This window comes from Arvicanthis niloticus, chromosome 5, assembly GCF_011762505.2.
Source record: "Arvicanthis niloticus isolate mArvNil1 chromosome 5, mArvNil1.pat.X, whole genome shotgun sequence".
Classification (NCBI taxonomy): domain Eukaryota; kingdom Metazoa; phylum Chordata; class Mammalia; order Rodentia; family Muridae; genus Arvicanthis; species Arvicanthis niloticus.
Genome location: NC_047662.1, coordinates 24,790,137 through 24,812,231, shown reverse-complemented (window position 1 = coordinate 24,812,231; position 22,095 = coordinate 24,790,137). Strand labels below are relative to the sequence as shown.

Below are 22,095 nucleotides of genomic sequence, written 5' to 3'. Positions count from 1 at the left end.
TGAGTTCCAGGACAGCCAGCACTATGTAAAGACCCTGCCCCCTAATCCACAGTGTGTGTGTGTATGACTAAATATAGATACATACATATTGTACATAGCATACCAGAAGATAATAAAAACAAAATAAATTCGGAAAGGGTCAGGGAGGGCTGTGTGGTGGTATCAGAAATGGTGGTCTGGTTCTCATGAACTTTATAGGAAATGGACAAGGATGCATAGAAAAAGCTAAGTGCTGGGCACTGCTCTCTAGTGTTCTGTATCTCAGCTTTCTCATCCTCACTTCCCTACTAGCACTCCAGACTTTCCCATACCTTTCTGATTTCAACCAATTAGGTCTGTCTTTTTAAAATTCAATTTGCAGCAGGCAGTGTATGAGGGACCAAGTCAAAAACTTTTAGCTGTTGGAAGGAAAAAGGAGTCAAATGTGTGAATCAAATGTAGACTGACGGTAAATCCTGTTGATGTTGCTAATTGTGTTAGTTTAGTCAACTATTATCTTTGGACCTTTTATCTCTTCTGTAATGGTAACAGGATTGTCTTCTCAGCCATCCAGAGGCAGAGGCAGGTGGACCTAAGTCTGAAGACAGCCAAGTCTATGTCTACATAGCTAGATCCTAGCTCAAAAACAAAAACAAACAAGCAAACAAAAAACCAAACAAACACAAAAACTGGGGCCAGGAAGATGGCTCAACAGTTAAGAGCTCTGGCTGTTCTTCCAAAGGACCTGGGTTCAATTCCCAGCACCCAGATGGCAACTCACAGTGGTCTATAACTCCACGCCCATGGGATCTGACACAGACACACAGGCAAAACACCAATGCACACAGAAATTAATAAAATTTTTAAAAAATTTAAATAAGGCAAAAGCAAAAAAGACCCAACTTTAAAAATTAAAGTGTTTTCTCTTAATAATCACACCAAAGTTAAACTCTGACTGCAGAGCTAAAAGAAACATTTAAGAAACAATATTTCTGGGCCGGGTAGTGGTGAAGATCAGTATTAGTAAATAATTTAATAAACAGAAGGATTGCTATGGTCGGGCAGTGTGGAGCACGCCTTTAATCCCAGCACTTGGGAGGCAGAGGCAGGTGGATTTCTGAGTTCGAGGCCAGCCTGGTCTACAGAGTGAGTATCAAGACAGCCAGGACTACACAGAGAAACCCTGCCTTGAAAAAAAAAAAGAAAGAAAGAAAGAAAGAAAGAAAGAAAGAAAGAAAGAAAAAATAAATTTCTGTTAACCCAGAAAAACTGAAAAGAAAATGATCACACACTTGAAGTGAGAAAGGCCAAACTATGCCTTATGTATATAGGGATTTATAACTAAAAGAAAACCATGGTGACATCTTATCTAGTGGGTACAGGTCAAAAGAAACTGGCTGATTTTACATATAACTTAGACCTCACACTTACCACTTTACAGATGACACTGCAGAGACTTAGTAAGTTTCCCAGGACCAAGTCACTAGTTAAGAGTCGGTCTCAGTCTCCAAAGTTAACATCTTAAAACTGATATAATTCTTCAGTAATTAATCTAACAGGTTATAAAGACTTGAGGAAATAAAAGACTACCAGTCAACCTTTATCATAGTGATATTCTGCAGGCACTTATTCGAAATCGATCAAACACAGGTGTTTGCTATTTGCAAACCAGCATAAAAATATTTTTTAAAAAATGGCCCAAATATGTAGATCACTTAGTAAAGTACTATGTCTGATCCTAGGTACTGCATAAACTGAGTGTTGTGGGCACACCTCCCAAGCACTGGAAGAAAAAGACTACAAGTTCAAGGTCACCATTGCCTATATAGTGAGAACCCAGCCTCAGCTACTTGAGACCTGTCTCCTTTTTGTTTTGTTTTTTAAAAAGGGAAAAATAAAAATCCTTCCCGGTAACTAAGTTGTCAGAACAAAAGAACAGAAACACAAGAACCTGAGTGTTACAAAACAGAGGCACTAAACTGAAGCTCAAACAATTGATGTTTCTATTTATTGACCACAGGTTTTGTTTTACTGTGCTTCAAGACCCTTACTTGCTGTCTTTATATTTGACTAGAAAGAAAAGCAGGTCTTTAAGTCATTGTAGATACCTGACCTTTTTGCACTATACAAAAGGTAAAGTCCCTTCAACAACGCTGGGAGACAGAATAGATGAAGGAAAATGGTATTTTTCTTTTCAGCTTTGTATTTTGAGTGCCTGTGTAGGACATAAGAGAACATCAGATCCCCCAGTGCTGAAATTACAGGTGTCTGAGAGTCACCCAGGAGCTGAACCCCTGTGGAAGAAAAGAACGTGCTCTTAACGGCTGATCCATCTCTCCATTAGATAATGGTATTTTCACAATGAACTGTCCACAGTACCATTCTGGTCAGAGTCTGCTGATTTGTGTAACGAGGAAATCTGGGGGCTCTGGAGAGGGGGAAAGAATTCTCCCCCAAAGTGTTACAGGTTTAATAAAATTTAGATATCATAAAAAAATACTTCCTAAAACCATGGCTAATTACAAGTGAAGGTCCAACAGGCAGTTTGAATAAGAAAAATGTCTAAGTCAGTCAAGTCATGAGAAGAGAGCTCGCTAGTCTACAAGCAGAGAACAAAGGCTACTATTCTTAAATTATCTCTACTCGAGCAAAAACGAAAACAAAAAGACCAATTTTTCGTTCATCTCACGCAAAAGAACCTGCCGTCCCTTACCACCCTCTATCATTTCTTTCCACGGTCTCCTGGGTTATTTCCCCCCACTATGGCATAACTTCAAAAACACATTTTAAAATAAAGGAGAAAAACCATCCAGGTCTGCAACAATTCTTATTCGACAAGCCGAAATGAAAAACCGAAAAACTTTGCTTGAGAAAAACCTCAAGCTCCCGGATTCTCTCGTCGCCCCAACATCTGATGAACTTAGACCCGAGTTCCCGCTAAATCGCGCACCGCTCCGCAGATGCGCGGAGCCGGTCCGACATTCCCGCTGTCTTTACCTCTTACCTCCCCCCGAGGTCAAGACGCTCTCCACCACCCGCGAACCAAAAAAATAAAAAAATAAAAAAATAAATGTTTTCTCTTTGGGAAAGCGGGGAGAAATAGGTTCGTTTCTGTTAAGAGCGGGTCCTTGGCGCGCGGGGCAGCTACTACGGGAGGAGGAGAAGGGGGCGGGAGCACAGTACTATCCATCAACCTCTCCGCGCTCGGAGATCGCGAGTCCTCTTCGGGCCTCGTCCGTGCCTCAGAAATCCTCCCTTACACCCTGAGCCGGGGTGGGACTGTGGGTGCAGATGCCCGAGCTCCGAGGGGGCGGGAGCAAGAACAAAGCGGCGGCCACCCACCGCCAGTACCGGGAGACCCGGAGGTACGCCGAGACCCGCTTACCTACGGACAGCAGCTGCATGGCGTGAGTGAAGGACGGGTCGAGCGAGTCCTTCTCGGCCATGAGTTCAGGCAGGTACTTATTCTCCGGCTCCATCTTGGCCGCGGCTGTGGCTGACGGGGGCAGCAGCGGGGTCGGCGCGGAACCCACCACAGTCGCGTCGGGACCCGGGGTAGAGGGAGGCAACAGCGGCGGCGGCTGCGTGGCGGGCGAGGCCCGAGCGCCTCCTCTGGGCCCACCTCCGCCTCCCCGGGACCGGTGAGGAAGCGGCGACGGCCGAGACGGGGTCAGACGCACCGAGGGGTGGGCACCTGACGGGTCCTTGGAGCAGCTGCGGCCCGAGGACCGGGTGAGGCGCGCGGCAGGGTCGTCACGGCGCTGCATCGGGGATGATGTGTGGCGTGCGAGCGAGGAAGCAACGCGGCGGCAACTGAGGCCCGAGCGGCGGTTGGCGGGGGTGGAAGAACCGGAGCGACAGCGACCGAAGCCGACCCGAGCGACCCAGCGAGAGAGCACCGGAAATGAGGCGGCGCGCGTGCGCAGGCGCCTACCGGCACCGCCCTTGAGTTTCTCCGCGGAGAACAAAGTCCCCAGTTGGGCCACGGCGCCTGCGCCGACCGAAGACGTCGCCTCCCCGCTCAGGCTCCGAGTTTATGGCGCCTGCGCGGGCGCCCGCCGCCTTCGTTCGTTTCTTTTTCTTTTCCACGTGACCCGGCGCTAGCGGTACACGTGTCTCCCCTCCCCCTCCCTCGGGCGGAGTGCGCGGAGGGGGCGGGCGCCGTGGAATGTCTTTGTCTGCGCTCGGGCCCGCGGAGTGTGCGGCAGCAGACCTGTTATTCCTGGGCCACGCCTCCTTCAACGGCCGAGCCTGGGGAGGTCCCGGGGGAGCAGCGGTGCTGCTGTTTGGAATGGGGGGCCGCCCCTCCAGCCAGGAAATGAAAGGAGCGCGTCTGGAGAGAGGGGAACGCGAGGGTTAGAGCAAAGTGAGGCCGGGAGAGTGGAAAAGACTGCGCGAACGGGATGGGAAGATGGGGATGCTGGGAGAGGCTGACCCAGGGACAAGTGATGGGTGTGAGAAAGGGAAGCCAGGAATGGGAACTAGAAGACTAAATGCTATGTATTGCAGAACCGAAACTCAGAAGGCGTCAGTCAGAGACGCAAAGACCGGAAGAAAAAGGCTCCCTCCATACCCAAGTAGGGCATCCAGGAAGTCAGACGCCAAGATTTCCATTAGAGCAGGGTCAAAATTGGCGAGAGGATTATTAAAAGATGCATCTGGGGCTGGAGCAATTGCTAATGCTGTTTGTCACCTATTTGGTTGGAGTCCCCGGCTTAAATTCCAATTTTCTCTCTCCCTCCAACCCCGCCCACTCAGAAAGCCACAAAACAGAAAAAGGCGCCAAAACAAAAAAAAAGTCCTGAATTCCTGACAGTACTAATCCCCCTCATCTGAAGTCACCAGTCATCCAAGCCCCACCCTATCTCTAGATGGCTATACCTGGGCACAAGCCCAGCACGTCGCATTTTCTTTGCCTACAATCTATTAAAAACTTAACAGCCATAGTCTGCCCCCGACTTTTTCCGGACCTCAGAGGCTGGTGGACTCGCCTGGGAGCCCATTCCCAAATAAACATGCCTTTTTTTTTTTTTTTTTTTTTAATTCGTCTTAAATTGGCTTATTTCATTAGGGAGAAAAAACTATTAACCCAGGTTCTTTCCCCAGGCCCAAAATAATAGGAGAGAACCATCTTTCTCCTTCTGACCTCTACATGCACACAGTGGCCTTCATGTCCGGCCATACTAAGGGTATGAGGTGGTTATGAATCTTTGTGCTCTGAGGAGGGAGAGCCACAGAATTACCTCAAGTTTGAGACAAGTCTGGCCTACATATACAGCTCCAGGCCACCTAGGATACCGAAGGGACACCCTGTCCACCAAAAGCAAACTAAGAAGCATCTTATATTAGGTCGCTGACATACCTACAGTCCTAATACAAGTTGTTGCCACCTTCTGTTTATTCTGTAAAACAGTGACGGCAGGCCCAGCCAGTCCTTAGTCCATGTTGGCTGCCTAGTTCTCAGAGCTCCTACTACTGGTATGAATACTGGTCCTTCACAATGGATCCTATTGCACTCTCTCAAAAAAGACAAATACTTTTTTTTTCCTTAACATGTTTTCACTACTGAGTCCTGGGCCAGCCTGGGCCAGCCAGGACTCACTCTGTAACCTAGGGTGGCTTTGAACTCACAGCAATTCAGTCTTAATCTTCAGAATGCTGGAATAACAAGACATAAATCACCACTAGAGAGATACTACTGCTCTAAGCGCAGTGTCCAAAGTATTCCCTTCATCCTAGGGTGCTGTAGGCAAGTGGAACCCAACACTCTTCCATTTAAAGTCTAAGGCAGAGATGTCAAGATGGCTAAACTGGCCGGGCAGTGGTGGTGCACGCCTTTAATCCCAGCACTTGGGAGGCAGAGGCAGGCAGATTTCTGAGTTCGAGGCCAGCCTGGTCTACAGATGAGTTCCAGGACAGCCAGGGCTATACAGAGGAACCCTGTCTCGAAAAAACGGGAAAAAAAAAAAAATGGCTAAACTAGTTATATTATCTATTGTCAGGCCTGATGATCTGAGGTGATCTCCAAGAGCACACAGTGGGAGGAGAAAACTGACTCTCAAAAGTTGTCCCCTGAGCTACACACATGAGCCATGAAACAAGAACATGCACACACACACACACACACAAAAATAAAGATCTAAGCAAGACTTAAAAATCTTATAAATATCTATTACTTGACATAGTTTTAAGATGTCAAGTTACTGAAAAGGTTTTTTTTTTTTTTTTTTTTTTTATCTTTTTTTGTTTTTGATTTTGGATTTGTTTGACTATTGTTTTTCAGGCAGGGTTCTTACTATGTAGCCCCTGCTAGCCTAGACTTGATTTGTAGACCTGACCAGCCTCTGCCCCTCTGCCTCTCTGCCCCTCTGCCCCTCTGCCCCTCTGCCTCTCTGCCTCTGCCCCTCTGCCCCTCTGCCTCTCTGCCTCTGCCCCTCTGCCCCTCTGCCTCTCTGCCTCTCTGCCTCTGCCCCTCTGCCCCTCTGCCTTTCTGCCTCTGCCCCTCTGCCCCTCTGCCTCTCTGCCCCTCTGCCCTCTGCCTCTCTGCCTCTGTCCCTCTGCCTCTGCCCCTCTGCCCCTCTGCCCCCTGCCTCTCTGCCTCTGTGCCTCTGCCCCTCTGCCCCTCTGCCTCTCTGCCTCTACTCCTCTGCCCCTCTGCCCCCTGCCTCTCTGCCTCTGTCCCTCTGTGCCTCTGCCCCTCTGCCCCTCTGCCTCTCTGCCTCTGTCCCTCTGCCTCTGCCCCTCTGCCCCTCTGCCCCTCTGCCTCTCTGCCTCTGTCCCTCTGCCTCTGCCCCTCTGCCTCTCTGCCTCTCTGCCCCTCTGCCCCTCTGCCCCCTGCCTCTCTGCCTCTGTCCCTCTGTGCCTCTGCCTCTGCCTCTCTGCCTCTCTGCCTCTGCCCCTCTGCCTCTCTGCCTCTACTCCTCTGCCCCTCTGCCCCTCTGCTCCTCTGCTCCTCTGCCCCTCTGCCCCTCTGCCCCTCTGCCCCTCTGCCCCTGCCTCTAGAGTGCTAGGATTAAAAGCATGTGCCACTATAGCCACCTGAAAAAGATTTCTAAAATGCTAACTTGTAAATTTGTATCTCTTTTATAGTCACCCAACTACTTGTGTCTAGCATTTGTGCTTGAATCACTCACTAAAAGCTAGTCAAACAAGGCCATTCCCAAATATTTTGCCTTGATATATTGATTACCAATAGGCAATTGAGTTAAAGTTTTCTGAATTTCCCTTATCTTCCCAAAGACAGGGCTTTTAATAAGAACTCACCAGTCATCAGTTCTCTCCCCAGGAAGTTCTAACAGGAACTTTTACCACAGGAGGGGAGACTTCCCCATACAAAGATTTATTACAAATTATTACACTTTTTTTCTGAACAAGGCTTCATTTGTCCCAGGCTGGCCTAGAATGCACTATGTAGCCAAAGATGATCTTGACTCTTTTTTTAAAAGATGTATTTATTTATTTTATGTATATGAATACATTGTCCCTGCCTTCAGACACACCAGAAGAGGGCACTGGATCCCCCCCCCCACACACACACACAAAGATAAAGATCTAAACAAAACTTAAAAATTTTACAAGTGTCTGTGTCTATGTGTCTGTGTGTCTGTGTGTCTGTGTGTCTGTGTGAGTGGACAACCACTCACACAGTACCAATGAAACCAGAAGAGGACATCATCATTAGGACGCCCTGGAGCTGGATTACAGCAGATTGTGAGCTGCCCGAAGTGCACACTAGGAAAGGAGCTGGGTGCTCTGGAAGAGCAGCAAGCACTCTATACCACTAAACCATATGTTCAAATCCTGTTTTGCTTTTTTAAGAAAAGCTCACTTCAAAATCATGCTGGCTGTGAGCTTGCCTTCCTGCCTCTGTTTCCTGAGTGCTGGGCCTCTGGGCATGAGTCACCGCCTGACCTTTTACCCTGTCTTCTAGGTACCCTCCCCCCAATCCCTCCACCCAAATCCCTTACTCTGAGGATATCTCTTCATCCTCTAACCATGATAGTCTCTTATCTTAGGGTTTCTACTGCTGTGAAGAGACACTGTGACCATGGCAATGCTGATAAAACCATTTAATTTGGGCTGACTTAGGTTTAGAAGGTTAGTCCATTAACGTCATAGCCAGAAGAGAGGGTAACGCTGGGCCTAGCTTGAGCATCTGAAACCCCAAAACCCATCCCCAGTGACATACTTTTTCTAACAGCCATGCCTCCTAATAGTATCACTCCCTCATGACCAGTCATTCCAACACATGACTCCACAGGGGCAATTTCTATTCAAACCACCTACTACACCACCACAGTAGAAGGGACCCTTATTCTTGTCTTGCTTGATGATTGATCCACTGCACTTTTATATTAGATCTTGAGTTTCTCAGAGCCAATCAAAACCTAAAAAGAAACCACCATAGAATTGTATTGTGTAAAGACCCCAGTATACTCTGTTCTGCATGAACTTTATTTTTCTTTTTAAAGATTTTTAGCTGGGGTTTATGATACCTTTGGTCTCAGGATCACAGGGATAGAGTCAGGCAGACCTCTGAGTTTAAGGCCAACCTGACCTATATTAGTGAGTTCCAAGAAAGCCAAGGCTTCATAGACCCTATCTCAAAAAATACTATTTTATTGTGTGTCTGTGTGCATGCAGGTGTGTATGCACAGGGCCTATAGAGTTCAGGAGGAGACCTCTGATTCCTTGGGGCTAGGGTCACAGCATTTGTGAGTTACCCAGTGTGGGTGCTAGGACCCGAACTTCTGTCCTCTGTTAGAGCAGCAAGGCCTCTTCAGCACTGAGATATCTCTCCAACCCCATAAATGTTTCCATGACACTGATGGATGACCTATGGCAAGTGTCCTATTCCATGACCAGTTCTTCCTTTCGTGGAAGATTTGCCTTTGAGTACTATAATACATGGTAGTGTCTGACCTGTACTCACTAGTCAGGCTGTAGCTTTGGCTCTCTGAAGTCTCTTTGACCATCTAGCCAATATTTTCCCCCTAGGAAATGAAACAAAGAGGAGCTGGAAATATAGCTCAGCAGTAGAATGCTTGAATATGTGAGGCCCTAGATTCTATCCCTAATACACCAAAAAGAAAGCTGGAGTTCACAGCCTCCTGGTGCCATCTATTGTCAGTTTCTATATCAAGTGGTTAGCTAGACAGACAACATTTTCCATTTTCCTTATGAGACCCTGTAATGTTCATGCTTCTGTCTTGACTGCTACTTTTTTCTTTTTTCTTTTTTTTTTAGACAGGATCTCACTCTGTAGCCCTACCTGGCCTGGAATTTGCGATCTAGACCAGATTGGTCTAGAATTCACAGACATCAGCCTACTGGAACAAAAGGTGTGTGCTACCACATCCAGCTTAAATGGTTTTTTTTAATTTTTTGTTTTTAAGCATGTGTACATGCGTGTGTCTATGTGTAGGTTTGTGCACATAAATACAGTGCCCACAGAGGCTGAAAGATGGAGTGGGAGACCCTGGAGCTAGACTTAGGAGTTTGTAAGATGCCCTATGTGAGTTCTGCGAATTAGACTTGGATTTCTGCAGGAACAGAAAGTGGTTTGTTTGTGTTTTATTTTGTTTATTTGTTTGCTTTTCAAGACAGGAGTTCTCTGTGTAGCCCTGGCTATCCTGAAACTCTCTGTAGACCAGGCTGGCCTCAAACTCAGAGATCTGCCTGCCCCTGCCTCCCGAGTGCTGGGATTAAGGCTGTGCACCAACATGTCTCCAGCCTCTCTAGCCTCTAAGATCAATTTTTTATTTTAGTTATGTGTATATATTTGGGGTGCCTTCGGGAAGTGTAAGACTCTTAATTGGCTTTTATTTGTGGTCCTAGAATCAGGCAACACCTTACTCCACAAAACTGAGTGAGTGTCCCCTTCTAAAAGAATGGAGTCTGATAATTGTGATGAATAATGTAACATGACAAGTGCCAGCGTGTGGGTGAGAATGAAGTGCTACTGGAGTTCAGAGCGGAAGGTGGATTCTAATCAGGGGAGTGGGAGTGCAAATGAGTGCCGTGCACAGAGATGAACGCGACTCACAGAGAGGGAGTGTGAATAAGTGTGAATAAGAGATGAACGCGAGACTCACTGTCAGGGAATGGGAGTGATCCAATTTCAGAGCAGAGGAATAGGTAAGTAGGTTGAGAGAGCAAATTCCAGAGGAGGGGAAAGGGCGAGGAGGATTTATAGGTCCCTGCAGTCCCCTCCCGTGTGCCTCCGTCCGTGAAAATCCTGCTTCGGTGGTGGAGTTACAGATGGCTGGTATGTCCTTGCTCTGTAATGAGATGCCCAGATAGAGGAACCTTGATCGGAGGCTGATAGCACTTTGATAAAGATGTGGCTGGGGAGCGGGGGAGCTGAGAGGTGCTTTCTGTGGGTTTGCAAGTCTGACACCACTCGTAATGGCATGTATATCAGAACATGACACAATACCCTTTATTTATACAGTTAAAGAAAAACTAAGCAGCAGCCCAGGTTTATGCCATACCGTTACTCGATTCAAGAGTAGAAGGGGGGGAGGGGGAGAGATGAAGTCTTTTTCCTAGTGAGAACACAATTTTTCCTAGTGAGAACACAAACTTACCTCTGAGCACCTGAATTGTGGAGGTTGATGTTGTCCCAGCTGCTGAAGAGATCAATCACAGCTTGAGGCTGATACAGGGGTTTTCCTCAGCAGGGAAGCAGATTTCATCCCATGAAGCATAGCAGCCTGGACTTTCACAGGTTCAGCCCAGGGTAACAACCTCCCAAAAGGCAAACAAATGCAAACCCAGCTGTGGTGGCTTGAATGGGCTATCCCCTAGTCTTTAAATGCATGGTCTCTAGTCAGTGCTGCTGTTTGGAGAGGCTTAGGTGGTGTGCCCTGTTGGAGGAAGTGTGTCACTGGAGGGGGGCTTTGAGAGTTTAAAGGACTCATTCAGTTTCTGGCTCATAGTCTGCCTTGTGCCTGTGAGCTCCGGGATGTTCCTGCCACCACGCCTGCCTCAGCACACACTTCCTCGCCATGATAGTAACAGACTCTCATCCCTCTGAAACCCTAAAGAACCCTAAGGCAACTCTCCCCTAAGTTGTCTTGGCTATGTTATTTTATCACAGCCACAGTACACTAAGCAGTGCTTATGCTTAGTGAGGCTTTCAGGGTGCTTCACGTAGCTGTGGATCTGAGAGGCATGCCCTCCGTCTGGTCTCTATCCTTTTCACTGGTTATTAGCTAAACTTTGTTTTGGAGGCGGGGGAAGTTCCAAAAAGCCAGGGTGTTTTATTTTCTTTCCTTTCTATCCTGTTGCCTCCCGTGGTGCAGCTCTTCAGAGCTGTTTACCTGCTGGGTGAGTCTGCATGCTGTTTAACTTCCTTCAGCCCCCTCCTCTTTCATCTGAGATACTAACGATACTCATCGCAAGGCTCCCCAGGTTCAAAGAGTTAGTGTCAGTAAAACACTAAGTGTGGGGTGGGGGTGGGGCCAGGTAATTGGAGGTGTTTGACGGGCGATTATCATAGCCATTGTTAGTGCTACTTACTGCAAACATTTATCTAATGCCTTCCCTTTGCAGACTTACCCTTTCTCCTGGGTTCCTAACCTGAGCCTGAGGCTTCTTGTTTGCCTTTAACTGTTTGACCTCCGTGATCTTCCAGGTGGTGGGGTATCTTTGTATCAATACTTCCCCTTCATTTCAGCAAGGAGTTTCTCTTCCAAGCAAGTAGTTCCACTGTTCAGTCTTGAATGAAATGCCCCCTTGGTGCCAAACCTGTGGCATGAGATGGCAGGGCAAGTGGAAAGTGGGCATTGATTAAGAAAAGCCCTGTTCTCACAGAGGAGACAGACTGTAAACCAAGCCAGACATGGACGCTCACATTAACTGATCTCAGCTCTCTGGAGACTGAGACAAGAGGACTGAAAATTTGAGGACAGCTTAGTTTACAATACTGAGTTGCAAGCTAACCTGAGCTACATAACAAGAAAGCCTAAACAACAACAACAAAAGACAGGGATATAGACAAGTAACAGAGACTTGCCCACCATGTTGGAGACCCTGGGGGGTTCCTTCTCAGCAATGCAGCAGGGTGGGGGGGGGTAGGGCAGTCTTGATAAAGGTGTAGAGAGCTATGGAATGCAAAGGGAGAAGGGACCAACTACTGGAAGCAGCTGAGGTGCATATTTCACATACCAAAGTGGACCTGGCCTCCAGGTTCTCCCAGCATCCCTCAGTCCCTACCTGTTATAGGGAATGGCTGTCATACCCTGCCCTCTGCCCTGAACTTTCTAGCTAGGGGCTGGGCTTTCCCTCCCCTAGAAGCTCCCCACTATGTAATCCAGACATTTTAGTTTCCCTTTCTCTCTCTCTCTCTCCCTCTCTCTTTCCTTTCCTCCTTTCTTTCTTCTCTCTTTCCTCTTCTCCCCTCCCCTGTCTCTCCTCCCTTTCCCCTCTCTCTTTCTCCCTCTCCACTGCACTCCCCCTCCCCTTTCCCTCCCTCTTTAATTTGGCTTGAATTAATTCATTCACTGTCCAGGAGTTAGGGAAGTGGGGTGTTTGGGAAGTTGCCAGTCCCAACTCAGGGTTCCCTTCCAGAGTTCTCAGCTCTGGAATTTAGAGCTCTAGCTCAAACTTCTGAATTTCAAACCCAGAAGCCAATTGTATCCCTGCCATCATTCCTACCATGGGGTGTTTCAGGAGCCCTTCAGCCTCAGCATTCCCAGGAGAATGCCAGTGACAGTGACTGCAGCACTTCTCCAGGGCACAGATAGCTTCACGGAGTGTTTGCTGTGAGGTTTTTCCAGTTTTCAGGCCTGCTTCAGTGTCTCACCTAGAGACAGTGCTCAGCCAGCTAAACAGCAGGGCCTGCTCCTTGTCTGTCTCCCTCCACTTCTCACAGAAGCCACCCTTGGTAGGGGCAGTGGGCAGAGGCAGGGGGATCAGAGAAAAGATCCAAGGCATGTGCCACCATGCCTGACCTCTATTTTTTAATGTAAGTTAAAATATGGAACTCTGGGTTGGTTGTGGTAACACATGCCTTTACCCAGTACTCAGAAGACTGAGGCAGGCAGATCTCTGTGAATTGGGAGGCCAGCCTGGTCTACACATCGAGTTCCAGGCCAACCAAGGTTACATAATGGGGCTCAAATAAACTAACTAACTAACTAACTAGCTAATTAACTAACAGAACCATTGGTGGATGGTCATATAATAAATCAGGGCTAGGGAGATGGCTGTTCCAGAGGAAGGAAGGAAGTTCCCAGCACCCACATCAGGCAGCTCAGAACTATAGCTCCAGCTCCAGGGGGTTTTATGCCATCTTCCGACCTCAGTAGGCACCTACTCTTGTGTGGACATATGTAGAGTGAAAAATTATAAAGACCATTTTATGAAATATATAGACTTTTTCTTTGCCCTTAGACCTGGGCAGAAAAAGTGCAGGTTCCAGAACGGTGGAACTGAAAATAAGATTTCAGACCTTCATTGCCCCAGGACACATTCTGGGTGGAGGACATTATCCCGGAATCAGAGGACACTTACTGGATTACATTCCTCAAACCTCAGGGAATAGACCCCACCTGTGAGTGGAAAAAGCCCAAGGCAGGAAGACACATTCCTGACCACAGAGAAAGATGCAAGCCATCTAGGTGGGGCTATAGCCAGAAGAAGTGAAAAATATTTTACCCAAAATAGTTGGTAATGATCGTTTAGGGTAGGTTCCTCTGAAATGTTCCATTGTTCTGGGATTACCACTCTCCCCCCCCCCCCCTTGGTCTTTCCAGTGTTACAACCTGTTGGTGTCAAACTTTGTAAAGCAACCAATCATGTGTAACCACTCGAAAATTCCTCCCTTTCCCTATAAAAGAAACCCCTCAGCTTGCTGGCCTTTTGTCAAAATTCTGTTCCTGTGTGGACTAGCAGTTTTGACCTTGGTTAGCCAACTCCCCAATAAACTTCTGCTGACTGCATCCAGGTATGGTTTCTTGTGGTCTTTGGGTGGTCGTGATTTCCTGAGACTTGAGGAAGGGTCTCCGGAGTTTGGTTTTTTTTTTTTTTTTGTTTTGTTTTGTTTATATATATATATATATATATATATATATATATATAAAGATTTATTTATTTATTTATTTATTTTATGTATGTGAGTACACTGTAGCTGTCTTCAGACACACCAGAAAAGGGCATAAGATCCCATTACAGATGGTTGTGAACCACCATGTGGTTGCTGGGAATTGAACTCAGGACCTCTGGAAGAACAGCAGCTCTTAACCACTGAGCCTTCTCTCCAGCCCCACACATTTTTTTTTAAAGTAAAATCTTTAACAATGACAATAATAAATTACATTAAACCTGCTTCTGCTTCCCACATGCTGGGCTCAAAGGCGTGAGCCACCTTGCACAGGCCCAATCTCTGTAGTCCTAAATCCTTATGTCCCACTCAGATTTCTCAGCCTCCGCTGCCTCTGCCTCTAAATCTATAGCAATTTCCCACCCTTATACTTCGTTCAGGATTCTCAGCCAAGAACTTAGCACACTAAGTTCACAATGCAAGTCTGGGAGCTGGGCTTGTTAGCTCGCACATGTAATTTAGCACTTAGGGAGGCTAAGACAGAGGGTTGGACCTAAATTTAAATTCTAGGATAGCCTGGGCTGCAGAGTAAAAACCTGGCTTAAAATAAGACTACTTGTTTCAGTCAGGGTTTCTGTTGCTGTAATGACACCCAAGACCACAGTAACTGGAGGAAGAAAAGGTTCATTTGGTTAACGTATCCTGAATCACAGTCTGTTGAGGGAAGCCAAAGCAGGAACCTAGAGACAGGAGCTGATGCAGAGGTCATGGAAGATGCTGCTTACTGGCTTGCTCTTCATGCTTTCTTATAGAGCCTAGGACCACCAGCCCAGGGATGTCCCTACGTACAATGGACTGGGCCCTTCCCCACAAATTACTGATAACTTATTTTTCCACTGGTAAAATGATCCAATTTGAGCCAGATTATAGTATATAGAGGCATGTTTATTGGGAAGCTGCCCTCTGGTGAGTTCACTGATCCCAAAGAACCAAGCCAGGTAAGTCGCCATGGGGAGGGAGACAGAGGGGAGGGAGACAGAGGGGAGGGAGAAGAGAAAGAGAGAAAGAACATGCTCACAATGGGGGAGAGAAAAATGCAAAGAAGAGAGAAGGGGAGAGACTAAAATGTTTGGATTATACAGGGAGGAGCCTCTGGGAGAAGGGCAGCCCAGCCCCTGGGCTGGAAAGTTCAGGGCAGAGGGCAGGGTATGACAGCCATTCCCTATAACAGGTAGGGACTAAGGGATGCTGGGAGAACCTGGAGGCCAGGTCCACTTTGGCATGTTAAATATGCACCTCAGCTGTTTGTCCCTGGGTCTGAATCCCAACACTTACTAATTAAGAAAATTCTCTACAGTCTTGCCTGCCACCTGATCTTACAGAGTTTTGTTTTTCAACTGAGGTTTCTCCTCTCAGATGACTTTAGCTTGTGTCAAGTTAACATAAAACTAGCTAGGACAATACTCAAAATGCAAACTCGATTATATCTTTCAATCTCCTTAGTGTGTGTGTTTGTGTGTGTGTGTGTGTGTTTTTGTGTGTGTGTATGAGAGAGAGAGAGAGAGAGAGAGAGAGAGAGAGAGAGATGGGCCAGACAGAGGTCAGCATTGGATGTCCTCCTCAATGGTTTTTCTCCTAATTTGCTGAAATAAGGTCTTTCATTGAACCTGGAGCTCTAAGACTGGCTAAAACTGGCTGTCCAGTAAGCCCCAGGGATCCTCCTGTCGATGGCTTCCAAGAGCTGGGGACTAGACATGTGTCCCTGAACTTGATATTTTATGTGGGCACCAGGGATCTGAACTCAGGTCCTCCTGCTCACTTGGGAAGCACTTTCCAACTGAACCATCTTCCTACCCTTTAGTTTTCTTTTACACACAGATGTGTAGACATGGACACACAGATAGACACACAGACACACACACACAAACACACACAGACACACACACCCCACAGATACACACAGACATATACACAGACACACTGAACCTTTTCGGGGTGCATCACATGTTTGATCTGTCTGGTTCTGTCTGCATGGCTGCCCCTACCAAGAGCTTGCTTGCTTCCTGCTAGTAAGCTTCTCAGTTCCAGTGTTCAGCAGCCCTGGCTTTTTTCAGTTCCTTAATCAAGCCAGCCTCCTGCTTACGTCAGACTGCACACACACTGGATGCTCAGCCTCAAACTCAGTTTCTGTTCCCTTCCCCCATCCAACTCAGCTCCACCCTGGTACTCTTTTCTGTCCTTCAGACACATTGCAAGCCTCTTCTCCCGGCAGGGAGCTGCTCACACAGCCAGGGGACAGCTTAGTTTACATTGTTTTGTGCACTCAGAGTCCTCCCCTGTGTAAGCAAGCTTTCTACTGGGCACCTACACTCTTACCTACTGTGGGGCTTCATTTTTTTTTTAATTCTTTGAGAACTTTTTCCACACTAAATGTATTTTGATTGTATGTAACCCATTGTCCTCTCTTATTCCCTCCTACTCCCACTGAGCCCGTTCTTCTCAACAAAGTCTAGTAGTTTTTCTTGATCAGAAAACACTGAGGCCTCAAACCTTCGGCCTGTGGATGCCCAACTGCCTTCCATTCCCCAGACAAGCATATGGTCAACCTATCTCTTTAAGCTTTGGATTAATGACGATGGTCTAAAGGGATCGTTCCAGCTTCGGGATCAGAAAAGAGACTGAAGAAGGATGCAAGGCAGTCAGAAGCTCCTAGGAAGAAAAAGAGTTCCTATTCAAGTTGAAGACAACAGAACACTCCCTCTCTTATCCCTCAGCCTGGGCAATGGATCTCTTCAGGAGATAGGTTTCATCTTCTGTCATCAGAACTTTTGTTTGAGTTCCATGAGAAGAAAAAGCAAAATAGGAAGAAGTCAACTGACACTGGCTGATCCAAGAACCAACTGGAATTTTGTTGTTGTTGTTTTTGGAGACAGGGTTTCTCTGTAGTCCTGGCTGTCCTGGAACTCACTCTGTGGACCAGGCTGGCCTCGAACTCAGAAATCCACCTGCCTCTGCCTCCCAAGTGCTGGGATTAAAGGCATGTGCCAGCACTGCCTGGCCCAACTGGAATTTCAATGAGATAAAACTTTCTGGGCTGGTCTGCCCACCCCTGACCTTTCCATTATTCTTTACAAAGATAAAAGTGAGACTGCTGTATTTTCTTCATAGAAAATGGACAGTCTAGGAGTACCTTTTTGTTTGAGAGAAAGGCTCACTGTGTAGCCCTGGCTGGTCCGAAACTTTCTTCTTACACCAGGCTAGACTTGAATTCACAGAGATTCTTTTGTCTCTGCTTCCTAAACACTGGGGTTAAATAAATTAAATACCATGCCTGGCTCACTTAGTTATTTTGAAACTGGATCTCATACTGTAGCTAATGCTGGCCTAGAACCCTGATGGCTCAGTCTGTGAGTCCTGGCTGCTCCTCCTGAGATCCCAGGTTCAATTCTCAGCAGAGCACAACAGTCTGTAACTCTAGTTTCAGAGCATTTGATGCCTTCTCCTGGCTTCTGTGGGTTCTAGGCATGAACACTGTGTATAAATGCAAGTAAAACATGAGAGAGAGAAACAGAGAAAGTTACAGAGACAGAGATAGACAGAGACAGAGGAAGAATAGAGAAAGAGGGAATTTTGTATTTTTCAGGTTACTGATGGCAATGGGGACACAGGTAAGAAAACTGGCACCTGTCAATCACTTAGTATGGTATATGCTAGAAATAAGAACAGGAGGCTGGAGAGATGACTCAGCTCCTATGAGCACTTGATGCTTTTGCCGAGGACCCATGGTGAGTTCCTGGATCCCAAGCAATGACTTACAATCACCCTCCAGTTCCAGGGGATAAGGAGCCGTCTTCAGGCTACTGCAGACACTGCATACATGTGGTGCTCAACCATACATGTGGTGCTCAACCATACATGCAGTCTGTAAGAGAAAAAAAAAAGTCTTTTTAAAAGGGGGATTGGGTAAAGGACGGGTATTATGGCAGTATAGAGGAGACTTGCCTAACCTGGTCTTCAAGATCCAGAAATGCTTCCTGGAGATGTCATTCAAGGATGATGGGACTCAGGAAGTCAGGCATGGTGGCACAGGCTTGTCATCCCAGTCTTTGGCATGCTGAGGCATAAGGACAGTTCAAGGCTTGCCTGGACTATAGGGGGTTAAATTGTTAGCCCAAGCAACTTAGACCTTAAAGCAAACAAAAAGTAGGGGCTGGTGGGATGGCTCAAGCAGTGAAGGTACTTGCCAGCAAGCTGAACAACCTGAGTTTCATCCTCAGAACCCACATGGTAGCCAGGCAGTGGTGGCACACGCCTTTAATCCCAGCACTTGGGAGGCAGAGGCAGATGGATTTCTGAGTTCGAGGCCAGCCTGGTCTACAGAGTGAGTTCCAGGACAGCCAGGGCTACACAGGGAAACTCTGTCTAGGAAAAAAAAAACAAAAAAACAAAAAAACCCACATGGTACACATGGTAGAGGGAAAGAACTGAGTTACCTTCTGGTCTCCACAGGCACTTGCTCACACAAATACACAATAACTAAAATGTAATTTAAAGGTTGGAGGTGCCGGTGAGATGACTCAGTTGGTCCTGTTTTCTCTGCAAGAGTGAGGACCCAAGTTCAAGCCCCAGCATCCTCACAAAAGCTTAGCACTGTGAAGCGCACCTGTCATTTTAGTACTGGGGAGGCAGGGCAGGGAGGATCCTGGGGCTTGGTGGCCAGCTGTTCTATGCAGACTGGTAAGCCTCAGGTTCACTGAGAGACCCTGTCTAAGGAACTAGGATGGAGAATGACGGAAGAAGACACTCAGTGTCTATTTCTAGTGTCCACAACCACATGCACACACTGGGATGCATGTCCACTCCTACACATTCCCACACTGGCACATGAACACAGTACATAGGGACACATACACACGTATAGAAACACACATGGGTACATACAAAATGGAAACAGGAAAAAAAAAAAAAAAGGCCTGAGTGTTGTGGGTTGGTCCTAATGCTCTTTGTGTTAATTCAGCTCCCAAAATCACATGGGAATCTGTATGTCCAACTGCTGAAGGGCCCTGCCCCCAGTAGGCTGTAACTGGTAAATAAAGTAGCTGGCAGCCAATGACTGTGCAGGGAGACAGAAGTGGGACTTTAGATTTCTCAGGCAAGGGGTCACAAGAAGAAGGAGGATTTAGAATTGCCATGCCAGGGAAGCAGATCAAGCCTGTGAGCTGCAGAAGAGAAAGCATACAAGAATCAGGGTAGAGTGGCCCCAGGGGTCTGGGGTAGCAGAGATGGAATATAGATTTTAGAAAGTAATAATTCAGGAATATTGGTAGGGACAGTGTGCTAGCCGCAGGGAGGTTTGGAAGTACCCAGCCATTGAGCAGCTAAAGGCATATTAAAAATAAGGTGTGTGTGTGTTTCATTTGTGAATCCAAAACAATTGGGCGGGGTGGGTGTAGAGGAGGTGCGTACACTGGCCGGGGAGTTTAGATTACATTAATTTATTACGGCCTCACCTGGGAATGTTACTCAGGGCAGCATGTGCGAGGCTGTAGGTTTCATTCTCAGTACTAAAGGGGGAGTCCTAGAAGAAACAAGAGAATAGGGCTTAAAGAAGCTGGCAAGCGTGGGGACTCATGAGTTCTTCAGCGTGTCTGGATCTGAGGGATATCCTCTCTGTTTAAAAGGAAATCCGTTTAAGTTGATTTTATTTTATTATTATAAGCCTTTTGAGCGCGCATAGGAAAGGCATTCTCAGCAGCCGAATGATGGTTCAGGGCCTGCCTAACTCTCAGCTGCTTCTCCCTAATCGCCTCAAGTCAGTCTTAATATCATCCGTCCTCCTGAAACTTTGAGCCCGATACCACACTCAGTGTAAAAAAGCAAAACACACTGGTTGAACACCTCCATTCTCCCCTAATGCAATGAAGGATTCGCAGGACAGGAAATGAAGATGTAACACTCTCAGTGTTGGAAACGGCCTGCCTGGAAACTGCCTGGGTCTCCTGAGAGCCACTGAAGACCTAGGACCACAGTGCCAGGGAATGGTATAGGAAAGCTTTAAAATTTTTTTTTACTTATGTGCTTGTACACGTGTATGTGCACACCCACACACTGTGGCATTTATGTATGCCATAGAGGTCAGAGGACAACTTGCAAGACTTGCTTCTTCCCTCCCAGCAGGTAGGTTCCAGGCATTGCATTCATTCACTGCATCGCCAGCACCTTTACCTAATGACCAATCTTGCCAGCCCTCTAGAATTTTAAAGGGACTTTCAAAAATAACTGGTTTGTCAAATGATGGGACTAGTTAGTCAGTTCTACCCCAATAGCTGATTCCTTGTATTCACCCTGACCTGTAGGGGACACGTGTTCACACAGGCTAGTGTATTAGCATGGCTTGTGTCGCTTGGGTTAGTGGTTCACTACCTTTACGAATGGACATTTTTCTCAAGACAAGCTCATTAGAACACTTGTGATTCTGAGGTACTCATCCCCTGACTCCCCCACCCCCACAAGATGTTGATCCTTTTCTACTCTCTGACTGGACAACTAGATGTTACACGGAGGAATAGGCTGAAAACTTGCAGAGATAACCAGCCTCTCAACATCCCTGGTTGATCATCATGTTGTTTCCTTTTCATGAGGCCTGGACAGCCAGCCACCCATGTACAAAGTCAGCTCACTTCCTGGTATACAGCAGATAAGGCAGGGCCTTGGTCTCAGCGCCTGCTCTGACCAAGTGCCAGCGTAGGGGCATACAGGCGTGGAGGATGGACATGGTCAAACTCAGCTGGAAGACCCAGTCCAGATTTACCATGCCGTCTTCCAGCACTACATGAAGCTGGGTATTGTGGCTTTGAACATGCTGTGGGTACCAGCAGCTCCCAGCATCCTTCGGGTGTGGGCTAGGGTGCATTTGAGCCAGCAGAACTGTTATGTGCATTACACTCTACACTCACTCTAGGTAGGATTTCCCTGAGGGGCTCTGTGGAGTCACATAAGTTTTCCAACAAGCTCAACTGGAGTCTGGTACTCATTTCCGAGCTACTATATGGTTGGTTTGAGCAGGGACTCACTGTGTAACTAACTACGTAAACCAGGCTAGCCTGGAATTCATAAAAGATCTATCTTTTATGTCTAAGATCTGTCTCTGCCTCTCCTGTGTTGGATTTAAAGGCACATACCACCACTTTTGTGGCTTTTGTGGATTTTTTTACAATGGATATTCGAATATTGTAATATGGTAACTCTGAAAATTACTAGTTTTTCTTTGTCTTATCCTTTATCTACTCTCTGACTTGAGGACAATATTTTAACATTTATGTGACCAATTTGGGGATTTTAAACCCAAGACTTAGCCATAATCCCCTAAAATGATATGATTGGTAGATTTATTGCATAGATTACAGTTCATTCTATAAAACTTGGTATGCTTTTTTTTCTGAATCCTGTGATATTTTTACAACATTTTCAATATCCTATGAAATATAATTCATAAAAGCTCAAGTCAACCTTAATGAGCTGATTAATTCTGAAACTATTGAATTATTATGCTAAAGCTCAAATCAAGCAATTGACTCTTTTCTTGGCTGGTCATGGTGGCCCATGCCTTTTATCCCAGCACCCAGGAGCCAAAGTTTGTGAATGTCATTTCTAGGATAGCCTGGCCTACAGTAAGAGTTCTAGGACAGCCAGGGCTACATAGAGAAACCCTGTCTTAAACAAACAAACAAACAAACAAACAAAAAAACCCAAAAGATTCTTTTCTTAAGTTTTATGAAATCTTTGTTTAAGGGGGTTGATGAAAAAAAAAAAAAAAAAAAAAACTAAAGAAAATGTTAAAGGTAAGTGTGGTGACAAAGGCCTGTAGTCCCAGGGGCAGAAACTGAGGGGTCAGGAATTCAAGGTCACCCTAACTACATAGTGAGTTCCAGGCCAGTCTGAGCTACCCCACATGAGAACAAACTCGGAAAGCCAATCTGGAGTCTTCTTTAGGCGAAATGTCCCTGTTATGAGCTTCTGAAATCTGTCTTAATCATAGGGCACCAAATACCCACTGTATAATAACTACT

General features: G+C 46.6%; 1 protein-coding gene across 2 annotated transcripts in view; it reads right to left on the bottom strand.

Annotated features, from left to right (window-relative positions):
• Nucleotides 1-3,981, bottom strand: part of Khdrbs1 (KH RNA binding domain containing, signal transduction associated 1) — a 37,566-nt gene extending 33,585 nt beyond the window's left edge. Inside the window, exon 1 of one of the 2 annotated variants that reach the window (XR_013110439.1) lies at nt 3,365-3,981. Coding sequence is in view for 1 of the 2 variants with exons in the window: in XM_034502504.2 (XP_034358395.1) it covers nt 3,365-3,746 (382 nt within the window). In the remaining variant the exon portion in view is untranslated. The remainder of the gene's footprint in view (nt 1-3,364) is intronic. The other variant, XM_034502504.2, reaches the window with a different exon arrangement.
• Between the last annotated feature and the right edge of the window lie 18,114 nt (nt 3,982-22,095).